General features: G+C 37.3%; 1 protein-coding gene across 1 annotated transcript in view; it reads left to right on the top strand.

Annotated features, from left to right (window-relative positions):
* The window catches only part of ITGA1 (integrin subunit alpha 1), a 70,216-nt gene that overhangs the window by 27,264 nt on the left and 19,930 nt on the right, over positions 1-23,022 (top strand). Inside the window, exons 2-13 of the mRNA XM_005421997.2 lie at positions 907-1,027; positions 3,104-3,216; positions 4,128-4,216; positions 4,306-4,420; positions 5,088-5,215; positions 11,069-11,217; positions 12,916-13,066; positions 14,646-14,811; positions 18,303-18,376; positions 19,345-19,489; positions 20,603-20,745; positions 22,347-22,490. Of these exons, the coding sequence (XP_005422054.1) occupies positions 907-1,027; positions 3,104-3,216; positions 4,128-4,216; positions 4,306-4,420; positions 5,088-5,215; positions 11,069-11,217; positions 12,916-13,066; positions 14,646-14,811; positions 18,303-18,376; positions 19,345-19,489; positions 20,603-20,745; positions 22,347-22,490 (1,538 nt within the window). The remainder of the gene's footprint in view (positions 1-906; positions 1,028-3,103; positions 3,217-4,127; positions 4,217-4,305; positions 4,421-5,087; positions 5,216-11,068; positions 11,218-12,915; positions 13,067-14,645; positions 14,812-18,302; positions 18,377-19,344; positions 19,490-20,602; positions 20,746-22,346; positions 22,491-23,022) is intronic.

Here is a 23,022-nt window from a genome sequence, read left to right as displayed (position 1 = left end):
TATTTTTATATACAAATAGTGGGTTTTGCTTCTTAATGGGCCTTGCAGTTATAGGTATCACTTCAAGCTGGATTTTTACCCTATATCTCAAATTTTTCTGAAACTTGCTGTACAGTCAAACTTTTGCAGTATATTCCTTGGTGATGATCACTGAACCTTAGGGTATGGGAAATCAGTCAGAAGAAGCATTCACTCTTTTGATCGATGTCTTCATAGTCCAAGATCGCCATCGTATAGCAACTCTTCCTAAATGCACAATTAATCACATATAGATATATGGAGATCAGCAAAAGATTGCATAGAAAATTAATTTTATTCTTTTCCAATTATAAATGGTTTACAGGAATTAAGAGAAAACCATATACTTCTTTTTCTGTAATATAGATTAAAATTAAATACATCTGAAAGCTTTTCCTCATTCTTTTCCTATGTGTTTTTTCTTGAAAAATTTTCTGTTAAAAATTAGTTATTTCTCAATTTAAGTAACCTTTAGACCTAATTACTTGAATGAGGGAACATTTTGTGTTAAATTCTTGCATTAGAAATGAATGGAGCTAAAAGAATAACTAAACTGAACTAAATCAATAACTAAAAAGTTATTTATTCTTAAAGGTGATAATGTTTTACTTCCTGTAGTTGGAATTGATTTTAAAATGAGTGATGAGAGTTTGAAAGATATGTTTGGAGTACAGAAGTCCAGTTGCTAACAACTCTGAATTTAGTTATGTATCTATGTATAGGAAATATGTTTTAAATCTCTTACAAGCTGAGATACGTGTGCCCCAAATGCCACTTTCAACCTCTTGTACCTTTCATTAAGTCATAATTGAATGTTGGTTTCTTAGAAGTATTTGGGTTTATTTGTACTGCTACATACTAATTTTTTTAAATACTTTTTTTTTAAAGCTTTCTTTCACCTTGTTTGCACTTCAAATGTTGATGTGAAAAATGCACTGACCTTCAGTGGGCCTCTGGAAGACATGTTTGGGTACACAGTCCAACAGTATGAAAATGAGGAAGGGAAATGGTAAGCTCTTTTTCCTTTTTTTTTTTAACTGAACACTCCAAATTATCAGATATTCAGTGGCTCAGGTGCTGTACTTTTATTTTCAAGTTAGGGTCAGATTCTGTCAGGCATATTTCTTAAACTTACGCACAGGCCTTAGGAAATCTGGAAAGATTGGGAGAGAAAAAGATCCACATGTATACCTCCAATTATCTCCTCAAAGACACAAATTACTTCACAAAATGAGTAGATTCCCTCATTGATGGAACTGAGAAAGTACTGTGTTTTGCCTGAGCTCTGTTTTTTCCATTCACCAAACAAAATCTCTACATTTTCCTTCTGTTAATGTATTTAAAATGAAATTACTTCTGCATTAATTTCTTTTTTGTGAATTTTTCTGCCAGGGGCTGTCTAAACTGAATTTTTTAACTCTGTTGGTTGGAAGATTTACCTGTCAAAATATTAATTAGTACAGTACTCCCTCTGCCTTCCCTTTTGGGGGGCTAAGTATATCTTGCAACTGGTAATACATTTGCACTGGGGACCTGGAGCCTTTATCTTAACCTCTCTTTTCCTTCCTGTTGTTCTAAGTAGAGGCTGTATTTTGGCATGCTCACTCATATCATTGCTTCTTGGTCATTTGATAAACACCTGCCTATGCTTTTCCCTCGTTAAACTGACTGGGCAGGAGGACTGAAATAACAATTACATGGTAAAAGGTTTGGGGAAGAGATCTCTATCATTCTTTGCAGCTGGCTCTGGTTTTCCCAGAGCTTTTTTGACAATTCTGGGTAAAATTCAGGGACTCCTGCAGGCATGCAGGAATGACAGGCAGCATGAGGTTGTGTGACAGATGGTCCAGACTGTTCAAGTGCTGGGTCTGCCAGACTCTGAAGGTCTGATCACCACTGCAACACAGTGGTCAGAGAAATAAAACGACAGAGCCTGGTTTTGAATGTGCTAGTTTTTGACTGCTGCAATTGTAGGATGTTTAAATACACATTTGTATGAGGGTCATGAGAGAATAAGGATAATGACCTTCTGGGAGCTAATTTAGACCTTCAGGAAATGGAATCCATTTGAGGAGCTGGGATTTTGCAAAGTGAGCTGTATTGTTGTAAGAAGTCCTGAAACCTTTCAAAAGCAAACAATAATATGAGCTGGAAATACTGGATCTACCAGTAGCCAGACAGCGATATAAAGTAGTGTGCTAGATCTGGACATCTCTGAAACTGAACTTCGGAGCTCCTGTAAATGGTCAAGCTTTCAGCACATCAGTATTTAAACCAGAAAATGTGTAAGCTAATAGTTAAAAATATACAAAACAGCCTTGAGGATTTTTCTGCTGCAACGTGTAGGGCACCGATAGAGCTTTCCAGCAACAAATGGTCTCTGAACTTGACTGAAGCTTTTTCTCAATGACTTGTGGATTCCCTCATGCAAACAGACAAAATGAAACAGCCTGTCAGACCACGTAACACTCTTCATGGGGGTCTTTCTTTCTGAGAAAGGAACAGCACACGGGCATGAACTTGATGACCATTAATCATCTTCCAGGGGATGTCAGGCACACTCAGCTTCTCTGCATTTTACAATTTTGAAATTTCTTTTAATAACGCTTTGCTTTATTAATGATAGGGAAGAATATCAATTTTACAGTGCTGCGCCACATTATTTAAGACTAAATTCTTCCTCTGAGTGCCTGTGAGACTCTCCTTTGACATTTGGTCTCTGAGCGTGGACAATAGGTTTTCATCTAAGATCTTGTAAAGATCTAGGATATATTAAATAAAGCATATCTTTCCTTTTGTATTACTTCTAAGGCTAGTTGTCTACCCACCTATATTGCTTTTGTTTTCCTCTGGAATTTTTAAAAGTGTTATTCTATGCTGTAATTTGGTTTATAGACACATTTCCTTTTCGTGTCCTTTTTATTTCTCTTGCATCTGGACTGGTATAATGGATACTTTTCTTTTTCTCCGTCCTACACTGCTAGTATAGAACTTGCTGCAGCTGTTCTCTCTCTGTAAGTTTTATTTGCTCACTTTTGTGCCTTGTTAGAAAGAAGATATTTCAGGTAACTTATTTAATTTGCAGGGTACTTATTGGTTCACCACTAGTTGGCCAACCTGAGAAAAGAACAGGCGATGTGTACAAATGCCCTGTAGGAAGGGACAGCCCATCACCCTGCACAAAACTGAACTTACCAGGTATGAAAGGAAATAAAGCTGTGTCAGAGCATTCCTAGTGAAAATTCGCTTGGGGCTCCAGAGCTAAATGTGAAGGAAGTTGTGTTTGTAGCATTAAAAATAATTCTAGTTTAAGGCTTCTCAGTATCCTGTGGAAAACATGCTCATACTTTTAGAATGGCTATGTGGTTGTGTTATCAAATCTTTATTATGACTGACATTAATTGACTGTGGTTAGCAGGCCTGGCCATTGAGCCAGGAAGGTCTTGGATGATAATTTCATGGATTACCCTTTCCAAATCTCTCTGAAACCAAGAGCCTTCATAATGCTATCAGTAAGCTTGTAACTAGACTGATGCATCTTAATATGCCAAAGGTAAATATTAATAATTTTCGTAGTCAAGTCAAGAGATACCTGATGTAGACTGGAAGAAAATTCCTGTTTAAAATGAACTTCACTAAATATACCTGTTGTGATACTTTTTATATCCTTGTGTTCCTTGAAAACCTAAATGTCAGTAATGCAACATAATAATAACAAATAGTTACATAATAGTAACAAATAAAATAGCTATTAACTCAGTCATAGCAAGACAAGGTAAAAAAATTTTTTTTTCCTATTTAACAAAACTGTGCGTAGTAGTATCTTGTTTTCATTGTACTGTTATTTTTACTTTTTTTCCTTTTCTTGCGGTTCAAGAAAACTATTTGAGACAGCAACCCAGACAAATTTTCTGGGATAAAAGCCAGTCTCAGAAATTTTTCTTCATTGTTGCAGTTGAAGAAGGAGGGGGAAGGGTGCTAAAATATTTGATTAAACCAGTGTCAGTCTGGGTTTTATTTTAGAAGCTGGAAGCTCCATACTAGGGGATATATAATTTAGCATTTTGTTTTCATGTTCCCAAATACTTAACATTTTAATCTATTTATAGCTTCTACTTCAGTTCCTAATGTCGTGGAAGTAAAAGAAAACATGACTCTTGGAACAACCTTAGTGACTAACCCAAAAGGAGGTTTTCTGGTAAGAAAGGACTTTTTGCTAATTTTAAAAGTCTGTTTTTTTCTCGGATATCATAACAAAAACATTTCACCCTTTTTCATTTTTTAAAGGCATGTGGACCACTTTATGCTTATAAATGTGGACGTTTGCATTACACAACTGGAGTTTGTTCTAATGTCAGCTCCACTTTTGAAACCGTTGGGGCCATTGCTCCGTCTGTGCAAGGTATGCATGCTGCAGGAATTTTCCCGTGTGTCCAAAAATAAAGAGTGCCAAACAAGACAAATGTATACACATAGGCATACTGAAAAAAATGAGCTGCTTAACTTAGCTACCAGCATTACCAAGTTAAGTAAATGTTTTCATTGTCTGTATATAACCTAAATTCTTCCCACTTTTGGAATTTGTCTCAGTATAAACAATCATTACAGTGCTATGTAACATCCAAACACAATTGCTAAAAATAGTTGCTTATGTTTTTAACTTATGGCCAAAAGACTCCTTTTAAATAATGACGGCATACTGAGACCTAATACAAACCCAATTTAGTAATATACATAAAAATCTTAAAGACCTGGTCCTTTGAAAAAATTGTAGAGGAATAGATTGACATTGACTAAAGTAGGGTGTCACTGGTAAATGCTCCAGTTATGTGATCTTCTTTCTTTCTTAAATTTCTGCTTACAAGAAAACTCTTTCCTGACAAAGGGAACACAAGCCATGTGAAATACAATGCAGAAGCTGCAGAATGATAGTTGTCATCAAGCATGTCAGTTCAGCCACACTGCAGAATGATATACATTTGTTACTAATGACAGAAGTCACAGTTGGAGCTGTGAGATAAGTCTGATCCTTGTTACTGTCAATTCTTATGTGGCAATTTGTATTGCAGAGTGTAAAACCCAGTTGGACATTGTCATAGTCCTTGATGGGTCCAACAGCATTTATCCATGGGAGAGCGTCACAGGCTTTCTGAATAGCCTCCTGAGAAACATGGATATAGGTCCACAGCAAACACAGGTAACGTGTAGATATTTTATGGTTAATTTGAGAAGAAAAAACAATTTACATGAAATGGTGTAATAGTGTCATCTATGGACCTCTTCAATTCCAAGAACTTAGAGCAGCAGGATACTAAAGCAAAATAGCTGAAACCACAACTAAGTCAGCACTCAGCCATCAAGCAGCAATGACAGGAAGACTATCCCTCCCCCCAGTGCTCAGGCAGTCTGAAGAAACCAACTTTCTAACCTAGAGACAAAAGTTAAGTGCATTAAGTGAGGCTGCTTGAACACTGTCCTTTCCCACTTCCTTCCTCTCCACAGCCCCTTCTTGTCTTGCTTTGTACTTCATTGCACAAAGGTCATTTCTGCTCTTCTGAAGCACACATGCGTGGTTTGGACAGCTTTTGATTGTAAGCTTTTTGGAGCAGTGTTCTTAGCACTGTGGAACATTGGGCATGCAGCTTTTAAACCTTGAGATCCTAATTAATGAGTGGCTGTTTAGCTGCATGTTATTAATGGCAGAAGCTGCATTTATATAATAAGGGGAGAGAGCCAAATTCCCAGCTGCTATAAATCAATGCAGTTCCATCAGAATTAATGGAGCTATGACCAATTACCCCCTGAGGATCTGGCATATGTCCCACACGCTGCTTAACAGATTATGTAAATATCAGTTTTAAAAGAACTCTGGGAAGGGGAAAACAGTTGAGTCTGGGATACATATTAACACAAAAAGCTTTATTGACAGCAACAGAAGAAACTGTTTCTTCCTTTCCTTTCTCTATTTTCTGCCTCCCAAAATCAAGGGTTTTCCAGGGCCTCCTGGAATAAATTATATGCTACAGGCAGTTTTGCAACTTCGGGTTAGCTCCTAATATTCAGGTCCTGCCTTCACAAAGGAGACTGTGAGAAGATGTAAAGGATATCTCTGTCTGCAGAGAGTTATGCACAATTTTCCATGTTAATTGAGGTTTTCAAGTTACCACCCAAGTCCTCTGTTGTCTATACTGAACACTGGCTGATAAAATAACTTTTAAACTCTCAACATTGCAATCATATCCTGTTATTTTAAACATACTCTTCTTCAGATACTGTGAGGAAGAAGGAAAAACACTTTGTCAAATTCAGCAGAAAGGAAAAAATTCTTTCTGTTCCCTTAAACAGATGATTACTCAAACATGTATCATTTTGAAATACTTAAATCTGAACTTCCCTGTATGGGGCATTGGCTGCATGGAAATCATCACTGTCTCCTGCCCAAAGGTCTTCATGGGAGTGGTGAGCAGGGCAATCAACTCCACTGCACCCTCACTCCTCTTCCTTACCCAGCAACTCCTAAATTTTTACAATACCACACCTCTGTTATGTTCAGTTTTGGAATACTGCCTCATCTGTGTGGCTCAGCTGGTGCACAATAGGTCCCTCTCTGGCCTACACTCCAGCAGCCTCCCATCTCCACCTACAAAATCCCTTGTGCCCACAGCTTGGCATAGCTACCCCTCTTCTCACATGTACACATATTCACTTGAGGACGTCAGCTTTGGCATCTGGTTGCTACAGAGCAGAAACATTTGAGAGGGAGATAAGAATGGGATAAGGAGGAGAGAGGTGAAAAACTGGAAATGGACGACAAAAGATCAGTGGAATTTTCTCAGTCCCTCTTACCTTCCTCCTTCCCCAGAACACATCTCATCTCTCTCCTCTCCTCTGAGCCCCCTGCTTGGGGACCGTGCTGCATCTGAAGTTAGTAATGAGTTTATACTCTGTCCCCCACCCACTCTGTCTACTTTCTCAGAAAAAATGTTTAAATGACTATACAGTAGGGAACAGGAGAAACAACAGAGGAGACTTATTTATTCCCTCTCCTCTGGGAGCCCAGAAGACAAGCATAGGAACAATAATTTGCTTTTTGTCTGTTTAAATTAATTTTTCCAATTTAATTTTTTTATTACTTTGTATGTAGAAATCAGTGGACTTTCACTGACTTAAGATTGTTTTGCACAGGAAAGGAATGAGGTGATTACAGAATACCTCCTTAGCAGATTGGGTGTGACTTGTTCAAAACTGTGTTTTGATTAGAGGCTTTTGAGATTTTTTTCCCCACGTACCTCCTTAATGAACAATGGTCATTAGACTTGTAGAAAGTTGAGAGAAATTGCTCAGTGTCCCATGTTTGGCAGATTTAAAAATGAAAGTCTGAATTTTCAGATGCAGAAAGTCAAAGTTTATGGTATTTTTTTTTCCTTCCCTTCCTCTTTCTGTTCTCCAGATAATCTACAACTCCATACTGATGATTAAAATGCATATCTTGAGTTTTGAGATAAAAAAAAGTAAATGGAAAGTGATGATAAAATGATGATAAAAAAGTGGGAAAAGAAGGAGGAATTATGTAGAAATAGTAGAAGTAGGAACAAAATTAAGATATTTCTCTCTTGGCCTTTTTTTGCCTCATTTTTAACTGTTTTGGAGATAATTATCTTTTTACTATGGAGGGGTAGGTTTTTAACCATTTGCATATGAGTAATTTTCTGTGGATTTCTCTCAAAAAAAAAGCAGAATACTTGAATAAGTTCAATTCTAGCTTTAAAGCTATTCTGGAAAGACCTTCAGAAATCTTTAGACCGTTTCTATTTTTACATTATTATATGGCATGGGCAGTTATATATCTTTGGGCTGCACCTTACTGTGTCTCAAAAGGGACTATATCAGTACACTTATAAGTCATATCTTACTATTAGTTTTGTCTTCAGAAGAACAGAAGTGTATTTAAGAGATACTACAAAGCTTAAGGATGAAGAAAGGTCTTACGAGAGTTTATAAGTAACTTGTGTCTTGAAGTAAACAAAATGTGGGAGAATTAATTTATTTTTGTTGTTCGGATGCCTTTAAAAAGATCTCCTTATGAAAAAAGATATTATCCATTAATGCTTCCGAAGGCATTTCTGCTTTTCTCTTACCTTAAGTATCAGTACATCCAAAACCATTCCTAATTTCTCTCCACATCCCAATGCTGAAAACTCTAACTTATGATTTCATGTACCAAATGGTTTTCCTTTCATTTTGTTATTTTAGTTGTTGGTTTTTGCCAAATTGATTAGCTTATTAATTTATTGGGAAAGCCAGAATGTGCTTTCCAAATAAGGGTCTGTATTCATTTATAGGACAACAGTAAATCATAGCCCTGAGAACTGCTTTGTTCCAAAGTAGAACAGTCCATCACTTGCCTGTTCTCTTGTACAGCACTTTTCACAGGAACTGGGGACAATTAAAGAATTATTCCCCTGTGTAATGTAAAAGCCATGGAATGCTAGGGAAGGGAACATAAACTTAAGAATTACAGGAATGTTCAATAGATTATGGTCAGTAATGCTGGGAAAAATAATAGGTTCTCTGGAGTAGAGCAGAATTATGTCCCTCTGTGTAGCGCTATTGCATTTTCCAGACGTAAATTAAACAAGCAAATCAAAACATATGATGCCTGTAAGCATCATTCTTAGGGGCTTGCTGAAGTTCCCATAAAGGCACATATGCATCATGTAGATGTGTCAATTTTAGTTTTTCATAAGAGGAAAAGGCTACGTAAGTTCAAACCTTCATTGACGTCTAATAGAATATAACTCTAATTTTGCAAGGTGATCATCCTATGATCCTGTAGGAGACTGGAACATGAAGCCTAGTACCATTTTCTCAGAGGCTTTTTGTTACCTTTTATTGAGGAATGGTTTATCTTTGATACCATGGAATACGTAGAAAATAATGATCAGTGTTTTCAAAGCTAGTGCTAAGGAAGGGTCGCACATAACAGTTGTATCCCATAAGATAACCACATGCCCCCCTTCCTTCCTGATTTACAAGCTACGCTGCACAGTGCAGTTTTCAGACTCAGATGTTCTTCCCATTCACTTCCTGAGAAGGAAATGCTCAAAATGTGTACTTGCTGTGATCATGGACATTTCCTTTCAAACAGGAAATGATACAACTTAATGTCAGCCTGTAATCTTATTTTAGGAAAATGACAACACCAACACAGGTCTCTAGAATCATGAAGGACTGGCAGATGCTTTTCACACTGTCAGTAGTCAGTAGATTATTTCACTATTGGTACCTCAAAAGCTGCAGAGAACGAGCCATGAATCCACACCAAACAGCTTCCTACCATACTATGGCCTCTGGCTATGATTGGTGCATGACACTGGAATTTTTAAACCATTGCTCCTCCTCCAGAAAATCAAGCATGATGCAAATCTCTTGTTCATCACCAGTTCACAGCTGTCTTTTTAAAAGCCTAACAATATCCTATTCAGATAACGTGGTGTGTCACTTTAGATGCATGCCACAAAATAGTTGGAGGGAACGGGTTAAAAATTTGATCTTCAGGTTGTAGTTTATTCAGTGCCACATGAGTGTTCTGAGTGATGAGACAGAGTGTGCCCTGGCTGGTTCTGTAAACACTGGGCAGGGTTAATAGCCCTCTGCTCACAGGAACATTGCAGCCTCTGCATTCTCTCTGCTGCAGATGGAAAAGGGCATACCTCCAAGAGACAAATATCTCAAAGGCAGCAGCTTGTAATAAGTTTGAGCCTACATTAGTTCTTACAGATTTGACTATGTTTTCAAAAAGATACGGAAATTCAGTGGAATAGATTTTGCTATCACATGCCAATATAATTATAGTCCCATAATCGTTTGTAACTGGCATTTCATAATGATCATGTTACCGTTGTTTACTGTGAAATATTTATCCAATTCTAGCCCTTCTGCTACAAGGAAGCAAATGCTCTGCAGAATCTGAGAGGCTATGAAAACACCTTAAAAATCCCTCTGTAAAGCAATTGTAAAATACATACTAAGCCTCTTCTAAAGCAGTGATGACAGAAACATCCCAGAGGTCTTATTGATCTTCAATAACTTAATGCTAGAGTGCTTTTAATAATAGATGAGTGAGATATAAATGCCACGCAATACTGCATTATCCTAAATAACACCTATAAATTGCCATGTGTAACGTAAAATTGAAATATGCTAATGGAACATTGTGTGGCTTCTTCCCAGTAAAAGCTGTCAGGAACCTGCCAAAATATTAAAACTGACATAGATGAATGGGAGAAATTAATTAATATTTAAGAATATTGCTCATCTTTTTATTCCACTCTTGGTTTTGCAGCAGGTTTCCTCAAGCGTTTTGTGGTTATTGCACAATCCCATGTGTTAATCTTCCAGACAAAGACTTGTTCTGCTGAGGTCATCTACAGGCTTTACATTACCCTCCCCCATCCCAAAGCCACCATTTCCTTCATGTTTTACCCTCTGGTCCTTGTCAGGTGATACTTTGACTTACCTCCTGCTGGGAGAACATGCATGTCATGGATGTCCCTGCTGTCTTCATCAAGATAAGAATAATTGGCTCTTCCTGTTTCTAGGCTAAATTTAGAGTAAATAAACTATTGGATATAGAAACATTATATTTGAGTGGAATGGAGAGAGTTGTGAGCGAGCCATGACTTTGTACGCTATAAGGAAAACATTTTTGAGGAGTTGTGACTGATGGCTGGAGCATTGGTCTGCTTGGCCTAGAGGGGAGCAGAGCTCCCGTCCAGATTGCCTCAAGCCAGGAAAACCAAGGACTTGAGACAGCTTTTGACTTTATTCCAGTTTTAAATAAAAGCAATTTAGAAACTTCAAAATGTTTCATGAGACTGTTATCTAGCTAGTCTTGCTCAGACTCATATAGGTGTTTCATCCTGAGGGAAACACAAAGAGTTCAATTCTTCTCCTGGCTGTAAGTACAAAGAGACATTTACCCTACTGCAAGAAGCAGGGATATTTTCTGTAAGGGCTGTTGATTTTAAACATGAACTCTGTGTTTCAGGTTGGAATTGTTCAGTATGGACAGACAGTAGTCCATGAATTTTACCTGAATACATACTCAACAACAGAAGATGTGATGGCTGCAGCCTTGAGAATCCGCCAGCGGGGCGGCACGCAAACCATGACAGCCTTGGGAATAGACACGGCCAGGTATGCACACAGAATGCTGTCCTGCATGTGGGAGAAACAAACAGGGCAGGGTGGTGGTTCTGATTTTATGTGTTAAAAACATGATATGGCTAATGTCCAGCTTCATTTTAGCTAAGCAAGCATCATTTGTGAGAAAGGTGGATAAGCAGACTCTATCCAGCACCTAAAGCAATTGAGTGTGAAAGGCAGCTGTCTCCTGAGTGGGGCAATTAGGAAAATATAATAGATATGGAGCAAGATTGGAGCAAGGCCCAAGCAAAGGGCTGACAATATCTGATATCCACATAGAGCAGATAGGAACTGTGTATGTAGAGGGATGAAGAAAATCAAATTTTACAGAGGAAAAAAAAATAGAATTTTTAATGTTAATTTGTTTTCATTCTGAAGTTGAATGTTACAATGTTTGGGCCCACTCTTGTCAGAAGGCCTAAAAATTTTCTATCCTAAGTCTTTAAAGTTTCTCAGTCATTGGGAGATTAGAGACCTGTTGTAGCAATAGCAATATTTAGAAATGCTTGCTTTATGAGAAAAATGAAATCTGACTTTCATAGATCAGACAGTACATATAAATCTCTCAGAAAATTCCAAACTGTACAACGTTGTCCTGGTATCTTTTTTCATTTCTAGGTTTGTTTCTTCCATCACAAAAGCCTGCTTTTATTCTACAAAAGATTGCATTCACTTTTTACAAACAACCATTTAATGAAATATGCAGCATCCTTCTGATGAACAATTGGATTATCTGACCAAAGTTTTGTTGATGTGGTGTACAGTTGAATTTTTATATATTAAGGCTTTCCTGAGATATGACTAGAAGCTTGAGGAGTCCAATCAAGTTCATGAAAGCAGAGCCAGTTGAGAATTGCCAAATTTTCAGAAACCACATCTAGTTCAGAAAGCCCCTGTGTACCACAAACTACAGCAGGCTTGTATATACAGAAACTGTCGTCAAAAGCTTCCTCTGTTCTCACAGTCATCCCCCCTTGGCCATTTTCAGTGGTAAATTTCAGCTTTCACTCATGTGGCCAGTCCTAGAATTCTGTGGTATTTTCTGAAAAGAGGAAGCTCTGCTTCCTTCCTTCTCCTCCAGAGCCCTAATCCAGCCTTGCCTTGTTAGGTCCAGAGCCTGGGCAAACAGCTGCCCAAAACTTCAGAGCCTGTTTGCCCATCTGCAACCAGGCTGGGCCCCAGTCTGCCTCTATTTACCTGTAACCTATTTCTGCCACGTCCCCAACACACAGTGTTAATTAACATAGTTGTGCAGAGGTGTGCTGGCAGCTGAGTAAATAGTTTGACCACTTGAAGCGCTGCTGTAGGGTGGAAGTAGGTGAGGGTTTTCTGCATGGGTTTTTGGAAAGGTAGGGTGTTGGCTGAGTCTTTTTTTAAGATGCCAAAAGCTGTTTTGAAGTGCCAGAAGTTTATGTGTAGAGGTGAAGAATTTTTCACTATCCAATTTGTATTTTCTGCTGTTGCTCTCAAGTGAGTGCATGATGAATGAACACTTGTGAAACTTTGGCTGAGAACTGTCATGTAAGTTCCAATTGCAGTTGTTTGTATTTGTTCATGGTTAACATTAATCTCCATTTCCTGCTTCCTAGTTAATATAAAATCCTGTAGTTTATGGTTGGCTATGCAAATATGATGCATGTGCTAAATGCTGACATTGCCTTTCTCCAAAACACTTTATGGTCCCTCTAGGGAAGAAGCTTTTACTGAGGCTCATGGTGCACGAAGAGGAGTACAGAAAGTAATGGTTATTGTGACTGATGGGGAATCACATGACAACTACAGATTACAAAAAGTGATTGATGATTGTGAAGATGAAAACATTCAGAGATTTGCTATTGCTGTAAGTGAAATTTAATGGGAAAATTCAGAATGCTAAAAGCATGTTTCATCTTCTAAATGTAATTTCAGTTTTTGAAGTTCATTTCACAGAATCTTTATGGAAATATAATTATTTCAGAGAGGAAAAAGCTGAAAAAAACATTAGAAAATTGCTTTCTGATTTTATAGCATATAAGAAAAGCAGTTTGGCTGCCTTCCTTGTGATGATGTGTGTGTCTGTGTGAGGAGAAAGGAGGAAGAGTTTGAGGGACAGTTTTAAATCAAATCCTTTTTGTTAAAAGCAACACTGAAGAAAGGGACTGATACAATTCTAAGCAACTTCTGTGGAAACATTACCTATTTTTAAAAAAAGCAAATGTAAGCCATCAAAAAATACTTGTTCATTATGTCTGTGTTGTATGCTTGCACTCTAAAGCTGTCATTTTCATGCCAAGCATGCTAAACAGTAGCTGAATGAGAATAGAAGTTAACCCATACCAAGAAATATGAAAGCATTGGTTATGGATTTGGTATTAATACTGCACTGTATTTGTGTATTTTATACACAAATCTTCTATTTTCTGCTGTTAAACAAGGGACATTGGGTTGTTGCCTCTCCATTGCTATCTTTCTTTGTTTTGCTACCTTATTTTTTGGTAAAATAAGGTGGTATGAGACCATGAAACTTAAAGAAAGATATTATACTTAATGTAAAGAAAGATATAAAACAAAAGTTGAGTCCAGTAGCACACAGATTTTCAGTGGTTTTCGCCATAAAATTTGAGATTACTAAAGAAAAAGTTGTCCTTGACACTGCAACAATTTTAGCAATAAAATCGCTGTCTAGAACCAAATATGAATTTCTCCACTGGGCTGAGATGCTAGAGCATAGGAATTTGGTTTATGTCTCCCTCTCAAATCAAGTTTAGTTTATAGAGCCTTTTTTCATATGAAAAATGTCTCTTTGTCTGGGAATTAAGAGAAGTGAGGTGTTTTTTTCTGAGGTATCCTGAATTGTTACAGCAGTGTTGTTAAAACTGCAAACCAAATCTAAAGTCTTGTATTGTGTTGAAGTTGTTTACACTGAATAGAAGTGCTGTTCTTATATGTATTTGTAGGGCAGCAAATCTTCACAGAATAAAGAGCTATTCTATGCCTAATCCACTTTTCATAAAATGTGTGTATAGCATGTTATGATAGCTGGTGGTTATGCAGATACCAGTGTAATTGTACTCTGGGCTGGGAAGTGTTTTGTTGGCTTTTCCCTAAATTATGGTCTACTTCAACAAATCAGAGAATGAATTATTACAATTTTGCAAAGAAGGGGTGAAAAGAACAGTTGAGGATAGCAGACATCACAACATACTGTTGTTTTGTTAAATGATATTTTCAAAAAACCAACTGAGTCATCATAAAGTTCTGTTCTTCTTGAGCAAGAATGGCTTCAAATCAATTTGAGAGAGGTTTTAACAAAACAAATTAAGGTTATATATGATTTTCCACCATTCTCTGACAACTTACCTCAATGATATGTTTTTAAACAGGTTATAAAATGTATGTTTGACTTTTTTTGTTTCTTTGGGTTTTTTTATTTTCTTTAGATTCTTGGCAGCTACAGCAGAGGAAATTTAAGTACTGAGAAATTTGTAGAGGAAATAAAATCAATTGCCAGTAAGCCTACTGAAAAGCATTTTTTCAATGTCTCAGATGAATTAGCTCTTTTAACTATTGTTGAAGCACTTGGAGAGAGAATATTTGCCCTGGAAGGTATGACATTATTTAAAATTTTACTTTATGCCTGCATTACAACTGAAACAAATAGAAGAACACCTGTTTTTACCTTCCTTTGAAATACATTCCGCTGTGTGAAATTTATTATGCAATTATTTCTTCCGTGCTGGTTATAAAAATATTTTATAATAGGCATCAAAATAGTAGGTACAGATGTGACTAGATGCATAGGAGTTAGAGCCTGTGGAGACAATAGCCTAAAAGGGTAAGTAACCAGAACTGGTTTAATGCAATAATTAGAAAGTTGCCCTCTTTTAGATAAAAAACATTGCCAGATCACACCCCAATTACCCCATGATCATCTGGTTTTCTGCCTGAATGTTTAGGGTCTCTTTTTGGTTAATTATTAATTATAGTATATTATTTTCCTATACAAATTAGCATGGACTTACTGCATAGAGTTAACAAGATATGGTTTTCCTTTGGGAAGGTTCACAGTATTCAGATTGCAGCACAGAAAAGTCATTCTCTCATAATGTCTGCTTATATTCTCCATCCAAACGAGACAACACTGCCCAAACCACTGTTTGTTTCAAGTACTACTGGTAAAAGGAGACAGAGTTTATTAGTTATAAATTATACCGGCCAACTCTGAAGGGATTAATGTAGTACAAAGAAAACATCCATCTATTTGGACTGTTTTTTTCAACACTTCAACTTTCCAAGTAACTAGAATAGTGTAGTTTATAGCTGGAACAAAAGAAAATATTGACTTGAATGCACAAAATTGAGAGAGTATTTTCAATTTTTTTACATTGGAGTTGTATTTCTCAGACATATTTAGATTTTTCTAGTGTATTATTTGGTTTGGTCAAATATTAATGATTTCAGTTATTACTAAATGTTTTCAACAATAAAATGTTTATTAAAATATAATTCATATGTTCTTTATTACCTTCTGGACAGTTTGGTTTCCTCAGCTTTGCAACAAATTAATTTGAGGAGAATCTAATTCCCTAAAGTTCAAGGTTTAGCCTACTTAGGGCCAATGAGTACTACAAAGTTAATTGAATAGGGTGCTCTTTTCGTAAGTCACTGTGTACTAAGAATTATACGCTCCAAGTGATAATATAGTTGTTCAAACAGAAATTGAAAACTTGGTCTTCAAGTTGTCCTTTGTACTTTTAAAACAGTGAGAAAGATATTTGTGTTTCATTGTCAGAATAAAATGTTATTCACATCTATTAGCTATAATGAATATAGAATAAGAAGTTAAATAATGTTGCAACAGATAAAGGATGTAAGACCTAGCATGGCTGAGTTTTTGAAAATCTAATTAATTTCATTGCTGCGAAAAGGCATCTTGGTTTGCAGATTTTCTCTAGGAACTCAGAGATGTAGTAAGATTTCTGCACAAGACACCTGCAATGTGAGACATGAAATGTCTCCTCCTCAACCTAAGTCCGAGAGGTCATGTAATCTGTTTGGAAGAGAATCAGAATAGAAATGAAAATGAGATTTTAGCTTTTTGTCAAAGCATAGCAAGGTCAAGCTGCTCCAGCAGTTAATTAATACTAAGTTAGATAATACTGACTAAATCAATTTATGCTGATTCTTAAGGCATAGTTTCCTGTCCTATCCCAAAACCTTTCAGTTGTATTCTGGATTCACAACCATGTCCCTGCACGCATTTTTTCTGGTGGTGGAAGCAAGCAGGTCTGTGCCCTGCAGCTTTTGACAAGCCAGTTTATTTCATGTGTTTAATTGGAGATTAATCAGCTCAGTACATAGCAGCTTCTGTGCATCACAAGAACCTTGGTTGTTGAAATTTGATATCTGAATCTGTTTAAATTCTCAATCTAAATTGCTTCTTGCTAGTGTAGTAGTACATTTGATTTTTTTTTCTTGGATTTCTTAACTTCATTTTGTTTCTTTAAAAAATCCAAAGAAAAATTGAGAGAGATTTGAAAAATTAAATCCAACAAAAACTCCTGCTTGACAGCCAGTGAATTTTTACACATAATCTTTTTCATATCCCTCTGTGTCTCATGGCATGGACATTGCTTTTAACAGCAATTTTATGTTTTATCCAACCCATAGGCAGGCACAAATGTTTTTTCACAAAATATCCTTTGTAAGATGCTTGGCAGTTTAAAACTGAATGGAAAGTTAGGCTAAGAGCCATTATCTAAGTAGTATTTTGAGCTGCACACTCCAACAGTACCAGCTTTGTCCTCTGCCTCAGGCTATGAGAACCCTGTCTTTCTCAGCTCATTAAGGAGCATCCTTTACTGCATGAAAATATTTTTTATCAGCAGATGTGCAGCTTAAGAGTTTTTTGCCTAAAAATGACTTGTTCAGACTTAGCAAAGCATCTACATCTTGTGAAACATGATAGTCTTCTTTTGTATGTCAAACACTTTGTACTTGAGATCATGTCTCCTTCCTACGACTGGCTGTAAATTGCAACAATTAGGAAAGCCATCACGTCCCTGGGAGCAACTGCTGGGCTTTAGTTGCTAAGTATGAAAAGTTCAGTATTATTTAATAGTCCAGATGCCTGAAATTCATGCAACCATGGCTTGCTATGGCTGAGTTTCATTCCCACAGTTGAAGGTTTGCTGCAGCACTCAGCTGGTAGCAAACTGCGAACTCTTCTTGGACCAGTATCAGAGCAGATTTCATAGCTTGCCTCTACTGCTTGTTAGCATGTCTTGCTCTCAAGGAAGAATCAACATACACAATATAGTTCCCTTACTTGGACACTTAGAGTGGCAAAATAGTCCTTGACTATTAAGGGCTGCTTGTCTTTCTTTTAAATAGAGGAAAAGGCAGAACATTTTCTTCTCTGATGATATTTCAAGTTTACCTGGAAGAAAAACATCCCATCAAAGCTTAATAACTAGCATATGACTACTTGTCAAGATACTGAATCTAGTACAAAATCACCTGATAACTTTTTTATTCAAAGTCATTTAAGAGAATCAGGTCTTCATGTAATTGTCTGGGCAGGATTATCATTCCCGAGCACTTCACTAAGGCTTATGAATCTTGGACAGCAGAGATTTTCCTATGTTGTTTTTGCAAAAGTTCATACAAACATCAAGTGTTTTTCATTTAAAGTTCCTCCAGCTGCCTACAAAACTTGAGTTGCTTGAATACAAGGCCAGGGTTACATGGCTGGTGTTTTATTGTTCGCGTAGCTCAAGTGGAAAATGGCTTAACCATATTAATCAAACATTCCGAACATACTTGCCATCAGTCTGAGTTCAAATCTGGTCAGTTTTAGCCCAGAAACTTTGTTGGACAAGTTCTGAGACATGATCTTAAAATGGAAATTCCCGTACTTAATAGTAGCATTCAACATGGGTTTTTATTTCTCTGTTTATTATAAACTATAGTCACTGAATAGATTTGTTAATTGTGCTATCCTTTACAATCATATGATCATTTTCACAAAACTCTTCAGTTACTTTTTCAGATTGGAACATATTTGTTTTTTAAACTTCTTTTTTTCTGTTTAATAGCAACAACAGACCAGCAGGCCTCCTCTTTTGAAATGGAGATGTCTCAAGCTGGTTTCAGTGCTCATTATTCTCAGGTAAACAGATTGTTCGAAAATAGAAGTTATTTTACAAAGTAGATTTTTGCTGGTCATTCTATGAATTTGGAATAAGTGTTTCGGATTTCTTTGTATAGTCCTGTTTGCTTTTGGAAGTTTTGGAGTGTCCTGTAATCCAGTTACCTTTTTTGTAAAATGTACCCAAAGAATATTTATGAACAGCAAAAGCATAAGAAAGTACATATGCACTTCACATGAACTCTAAACTTAGTGTTCCCATAGCACTTTCTATCAGGAAAATAGCTGAAAAATATGTTAAGAAAGATTGAGTAAAAACTTTCTACTAGAGCCCTTAGTGACAGAACAAGGGGCAATGTTTTAACTTGAAAGACAGTTCCAGAGCAGGGCCACAAAGATGACCAGAGGGCTGATGCACCTGTCCTGTGAAGACAGGCTGAGAGAGATAGGGTTATTTAGCTTGGAGAAGGGAAGGCTCCAGGGACACCTTAAAGCAGCATTCTGGTATTTAAAAGGGGCTCATAAAAAGGAGGGAGAATGACTTTTTACATGGGTAGCTGGCAATGGGCCAAGGGGGAACAGTTTTAAACTAAAGGAGCAGAGGTTTAGATTAGATGTTAGAAAGGAATTCTTTACTTGGAGCAAAGTCACTGGAACAGATTGTGCAGAGCAGCTGTGGATGCCCCACCCCAGAGGTGTTCAAAGACAGGTTGAATGGGGCTCTGAACAAACTGGTCTAGTTAGTGGCATCCCTGCCATGGCAATGGATGAATGGAACTGGATGATCTTTCAGGACATTTCTAGCCAAGCCTTTCTATGACCCTATAATTGTAGGATCCATACCATAATAGGAAAAGCAAGGCTAACTTTGTAAGTACACAGGAAGCATTACCCAAATGTGAGCATCCTGAACCATGAACATCTAATGATTCACAGAGAGAAAAGATGATTCACATAGAGAACAGGCTTTTTGTTTTACTCTCCTTAAGGATTGGGTCATGCTTGGGGCAGTCGGAGCATATGACTGGAACGGCACGGTGCTGATGGTGAAAGACACTGGTATTTCCATGCCAACTAATGACACCTTCCGTGACAGGCGTTCCGAGAGAAACGAACCTCTCGCAGCCTACCTAGGTAAGAGAAATAGCCCACCTTGCAACACTTTACTACAAATGCTACAAGATGTCTCTCAAAGCTCATTCAAAAGGAGTACGCCAGTAGCCTGGGAGCACAACTACTCTCTTTCATGTTCTTTAAAAAAATAAATAACTACTCCTACAACTAGAAAACAAGTCCAAACATAGACCTAAGTATATCTAGACTTTCCCAACAGAGATGTTTAATCTGCTCAAAGATTTCACAGATTCCTCTAGTATTGTTATCAAGTTTTTCTATGCCTTGATAGTTAAAAAGTCTTATACAATATTAAATCTAAATGTTTGCTTAAAATTAGGCTGTTTTCTGTCACTCAATGGACAAAACCAGCAAGACCAACATAGATTTTTTATAATAATATTTTGCATATTGACAAGTTGTTTTTCTACCAAAAAGCTTCAGTGCTCTCTCCTCTAGGTCTTGCTTTCTATACCTCTATATCTCATGCTTCTGTTTGCTCTGTTGTCTCATTTAAGTCATACTTCCATTGACAAAGAATCAATGCTAGAATATTTTAATGTTTTTCCATAAGTACACTTTCTTAATTGCCAAATGTCTTTAGCTGTTGCATTTTATTACAACTCCAATGTGGTAATGTAATTTTCAAATTAAGATTGTAAGCTCCCATAATACTTGCAACTCTTTCACAGTTTTAATTTCACTGCAAAATGTTCAAGTCTTCCTTCACCAAAGTTGTTAAACTGTTGTTAAGATTAAATAGAGCACAGGTAAGTTCAAAATAACCCCAGAATCACTTTTTGAAGACTCCATGAGTTTGACAGTGGGCCAGTGACAACTGTTCTTTGAAAGTAGCTTTTTAACCAGCTATCCATGACTTATTTCTTAAACTGTGTGAGAATGGCAAAGTGAACATGGCTCACCAGCCTGGGAACAGGTTTAATAACCCAGAGGTGCTCCTCACTCTGAGACTGTAAACGAAAAAAAAGGCCTTTTCATTAACTGCTATTGCTCTCTACCGTGAATAGAGCTAAATATCTAGTTGTGGAATAAACCTTACAAAGGCTTGAATCACACCAAGTATTTCTGATGCATTCTGTGTGGATTGTATCTTAATTTCTTTCTGCTCCCTAGGATATACTGTGAATTCAGCAGTGACGCCTGGAGGTGTGCTGTACATAGCAGGACAGCCACGATACAATCACACTGGCCAAGTTATCATCTATAAGATGGAAGGAAAAGAGGTGCAAGTGATTCAGAGATTAAATGGGGAGCAAGTAAGTATTCATTCACAATTAACAAATAAAAGGAATATAACAGAAGAAATAATAAGTATTTCAAATGAGAACTCATTAGAAGAGCGCATGAAACTGGGAGTTGTAAGCAAGATCAGAAGGAAAATTTAGGCAGATCCTCTGGCATAATTAGCAATGCAAATTGGATTGTACAGTAGACTCTTGGGAATTTTGTCTTTGAGGGTTAAATCTTCACTAGTGTCAAAGTGGTTGTTGCCATCTCTGTACGTGCAATTTTTTCTGTCTGCTGAGTGGAAGAGCATGTCACTGGAAGGAAAGAGTTTTGACAAGCAGGGTTCTGTGCAAGGGTATCTTCTTGGATAGACTGAAGTATTGAATTACAGTTACAATGGGTAGCAGCTCACTGAGAGCTGTTCCTGTAGGAGGAAAAATCCCCACATAATTGCATAATAAAGGATGGTATTATTAAGATAATATTATGCTTATGAGAATTGAGAGACCTGCCTATTCTCATCTCCCCAGGCTGCAGAATCAACTTCTCTCAGGAGCATTCAGGTTACTTAATTTTCATGTGTAGCTGATATCTGCAACTTAGCTAATCAATCAGTCAATCAATCACTCAATCAAACAAACATTTTAGAGTCAGTGAACTAAAGTAGGTATGGGCCTGTTCAGCCTTGAGAAGAGACAGCTGAGAGGGGACCCCATCAGTGTCTGTCAGTGTCTGCAGGGAGGGGTCAGAGCAGGGACCGGGCTCTGCTCGGTGCTGCTGAGGAAAACCACAAGGGGCAACAGGAGAGTGAGTGATGCACAGGAAATTCCACCTGAACATAAGGAAGAAGTGCTTTACTTTGTGGGTGACCACTGGAATGGATTGTCCAGTGAGATTTTGAGTCTCCCTCACTGGAGATGTTCAAGAACCATCTGGACACAATCCTGTGCTGTGTGCTCTAGGATGACTCTACTTCAGCAGGGAGGTTGGACCAGATGTCTCCCTTCCAGCCTGACCCATTCTGTGATTCTGTGATTTTTAAGGTTTGAGACATCTGGACTACTTGAAGCATCTCTGTGAGAGGAGATGTATCTTGGACTAGGAGAGGTTGTTTCTCCTGTTAAGTGTAAAGGAAGTGCAGGGTATTTTGCTTGTCTGTGAATATAATCAGATAAATCCTATGGCTTGCTCTTGATCTATGAAGGTATCTATCTCTTCATGTAAATTTTTTTCCTCTGAAAATAATAACTTGAGTGACTGTCTACACTGAGCTATCTGAGAACTTTTGTCCAGGCTTTTTTACTTGTTTTTTGAAGAGAAAACTAGCATCCCCAAGATGCTGTCTTAAGAGGTCATACTCCCATAACAGGTAGAAAGCACCCTTTTATCCTTTCAAACTCAGAAGAGTTGAAAGTTGAATGGCCTACTTGTTAATAAAAAAAAATCAGACAACAAATGCCAAAACTGAAAACAAGCTTCAAAGACAAACAGACCAAAAAAAATCTATCTAATAAAGAAAATTTATGCCTAGTGGTTAATATGTTGCAAGCAAGACATAGGTCTCTGAAAAGGAAAAGCAGCATGATGTTGCTGACTTTGTCTCTGATGTATACTTTCTGTTTTCCTACAGATTGGATCATACTTTGGGGGTGTTATTACCACAGTTGACATTGATAGGGACTCATTTACAGACCTTCTTCTTGTTGGAGCTCCTATGTATATGGGAACTGAAAAAGAGGAGCAAGGGAAAGTGTATGTTTACAGTCTGAACAAGGTAAGGTGATGATTTTAATTGAACAGGAATAGAGCATGCACTTTATTGCTTTCTTATCCTTATTTTAAAGAAACACAGTTATTTGAACTGGGGAAGACGGCCTGTTGAAAATAGAGGAAAATGGTTTTGACAAATGAGATTATAATGCAACTTAATTTTAAACTCCTTTCTCAAACTCTTGTTTGAGAATGGAGTATATTATGTAGATAAGTACTATATTTTATAAGCTGAAGTTTGGCAATGATACAAATTTATAGGACTACTTTTCCATCACCTTTTTTTTTACTTTCATGGAATAGGGAAGGCTCATTCATCCTAAAAGTGTGATCTCCAGTATCCTTGTGATTTACTTAACAACTTAGAGCTAAACCCCATACATCCAACAGCTTTTAAATGTCTGACTAGATTGAAGATTATACCACACACTCTGCACTTTATTAATTTGCTAAGTCTTTTCTTCCACTGTCTGTGCATACTCCTCTCCTCTCCTCTCCTCTCCTCTCCTCTCCTCTCCTCTCCTCTCCTCTCCTCT

Source organism: Geospiza fortis, unplaced genomic scaffold (genome assembly GCF_000277835.1).
Source record: "Geospiza fortis unplaced genomic scaffold, GeoFor_1.0 scaffold443, whole genome shotgun sequence".
In the NCBI taxonomy this organism is placed as follows: Eukaryota; Metazoa; Chordata; class Aves; order Passeriformes; family Thraupidae; genus Geospiza; species Geospiza fortis.
Note: the sequence above shows the minus strand (reverse complement) of the source record. Positions and strands in the feature narration are given on the sequence as shown.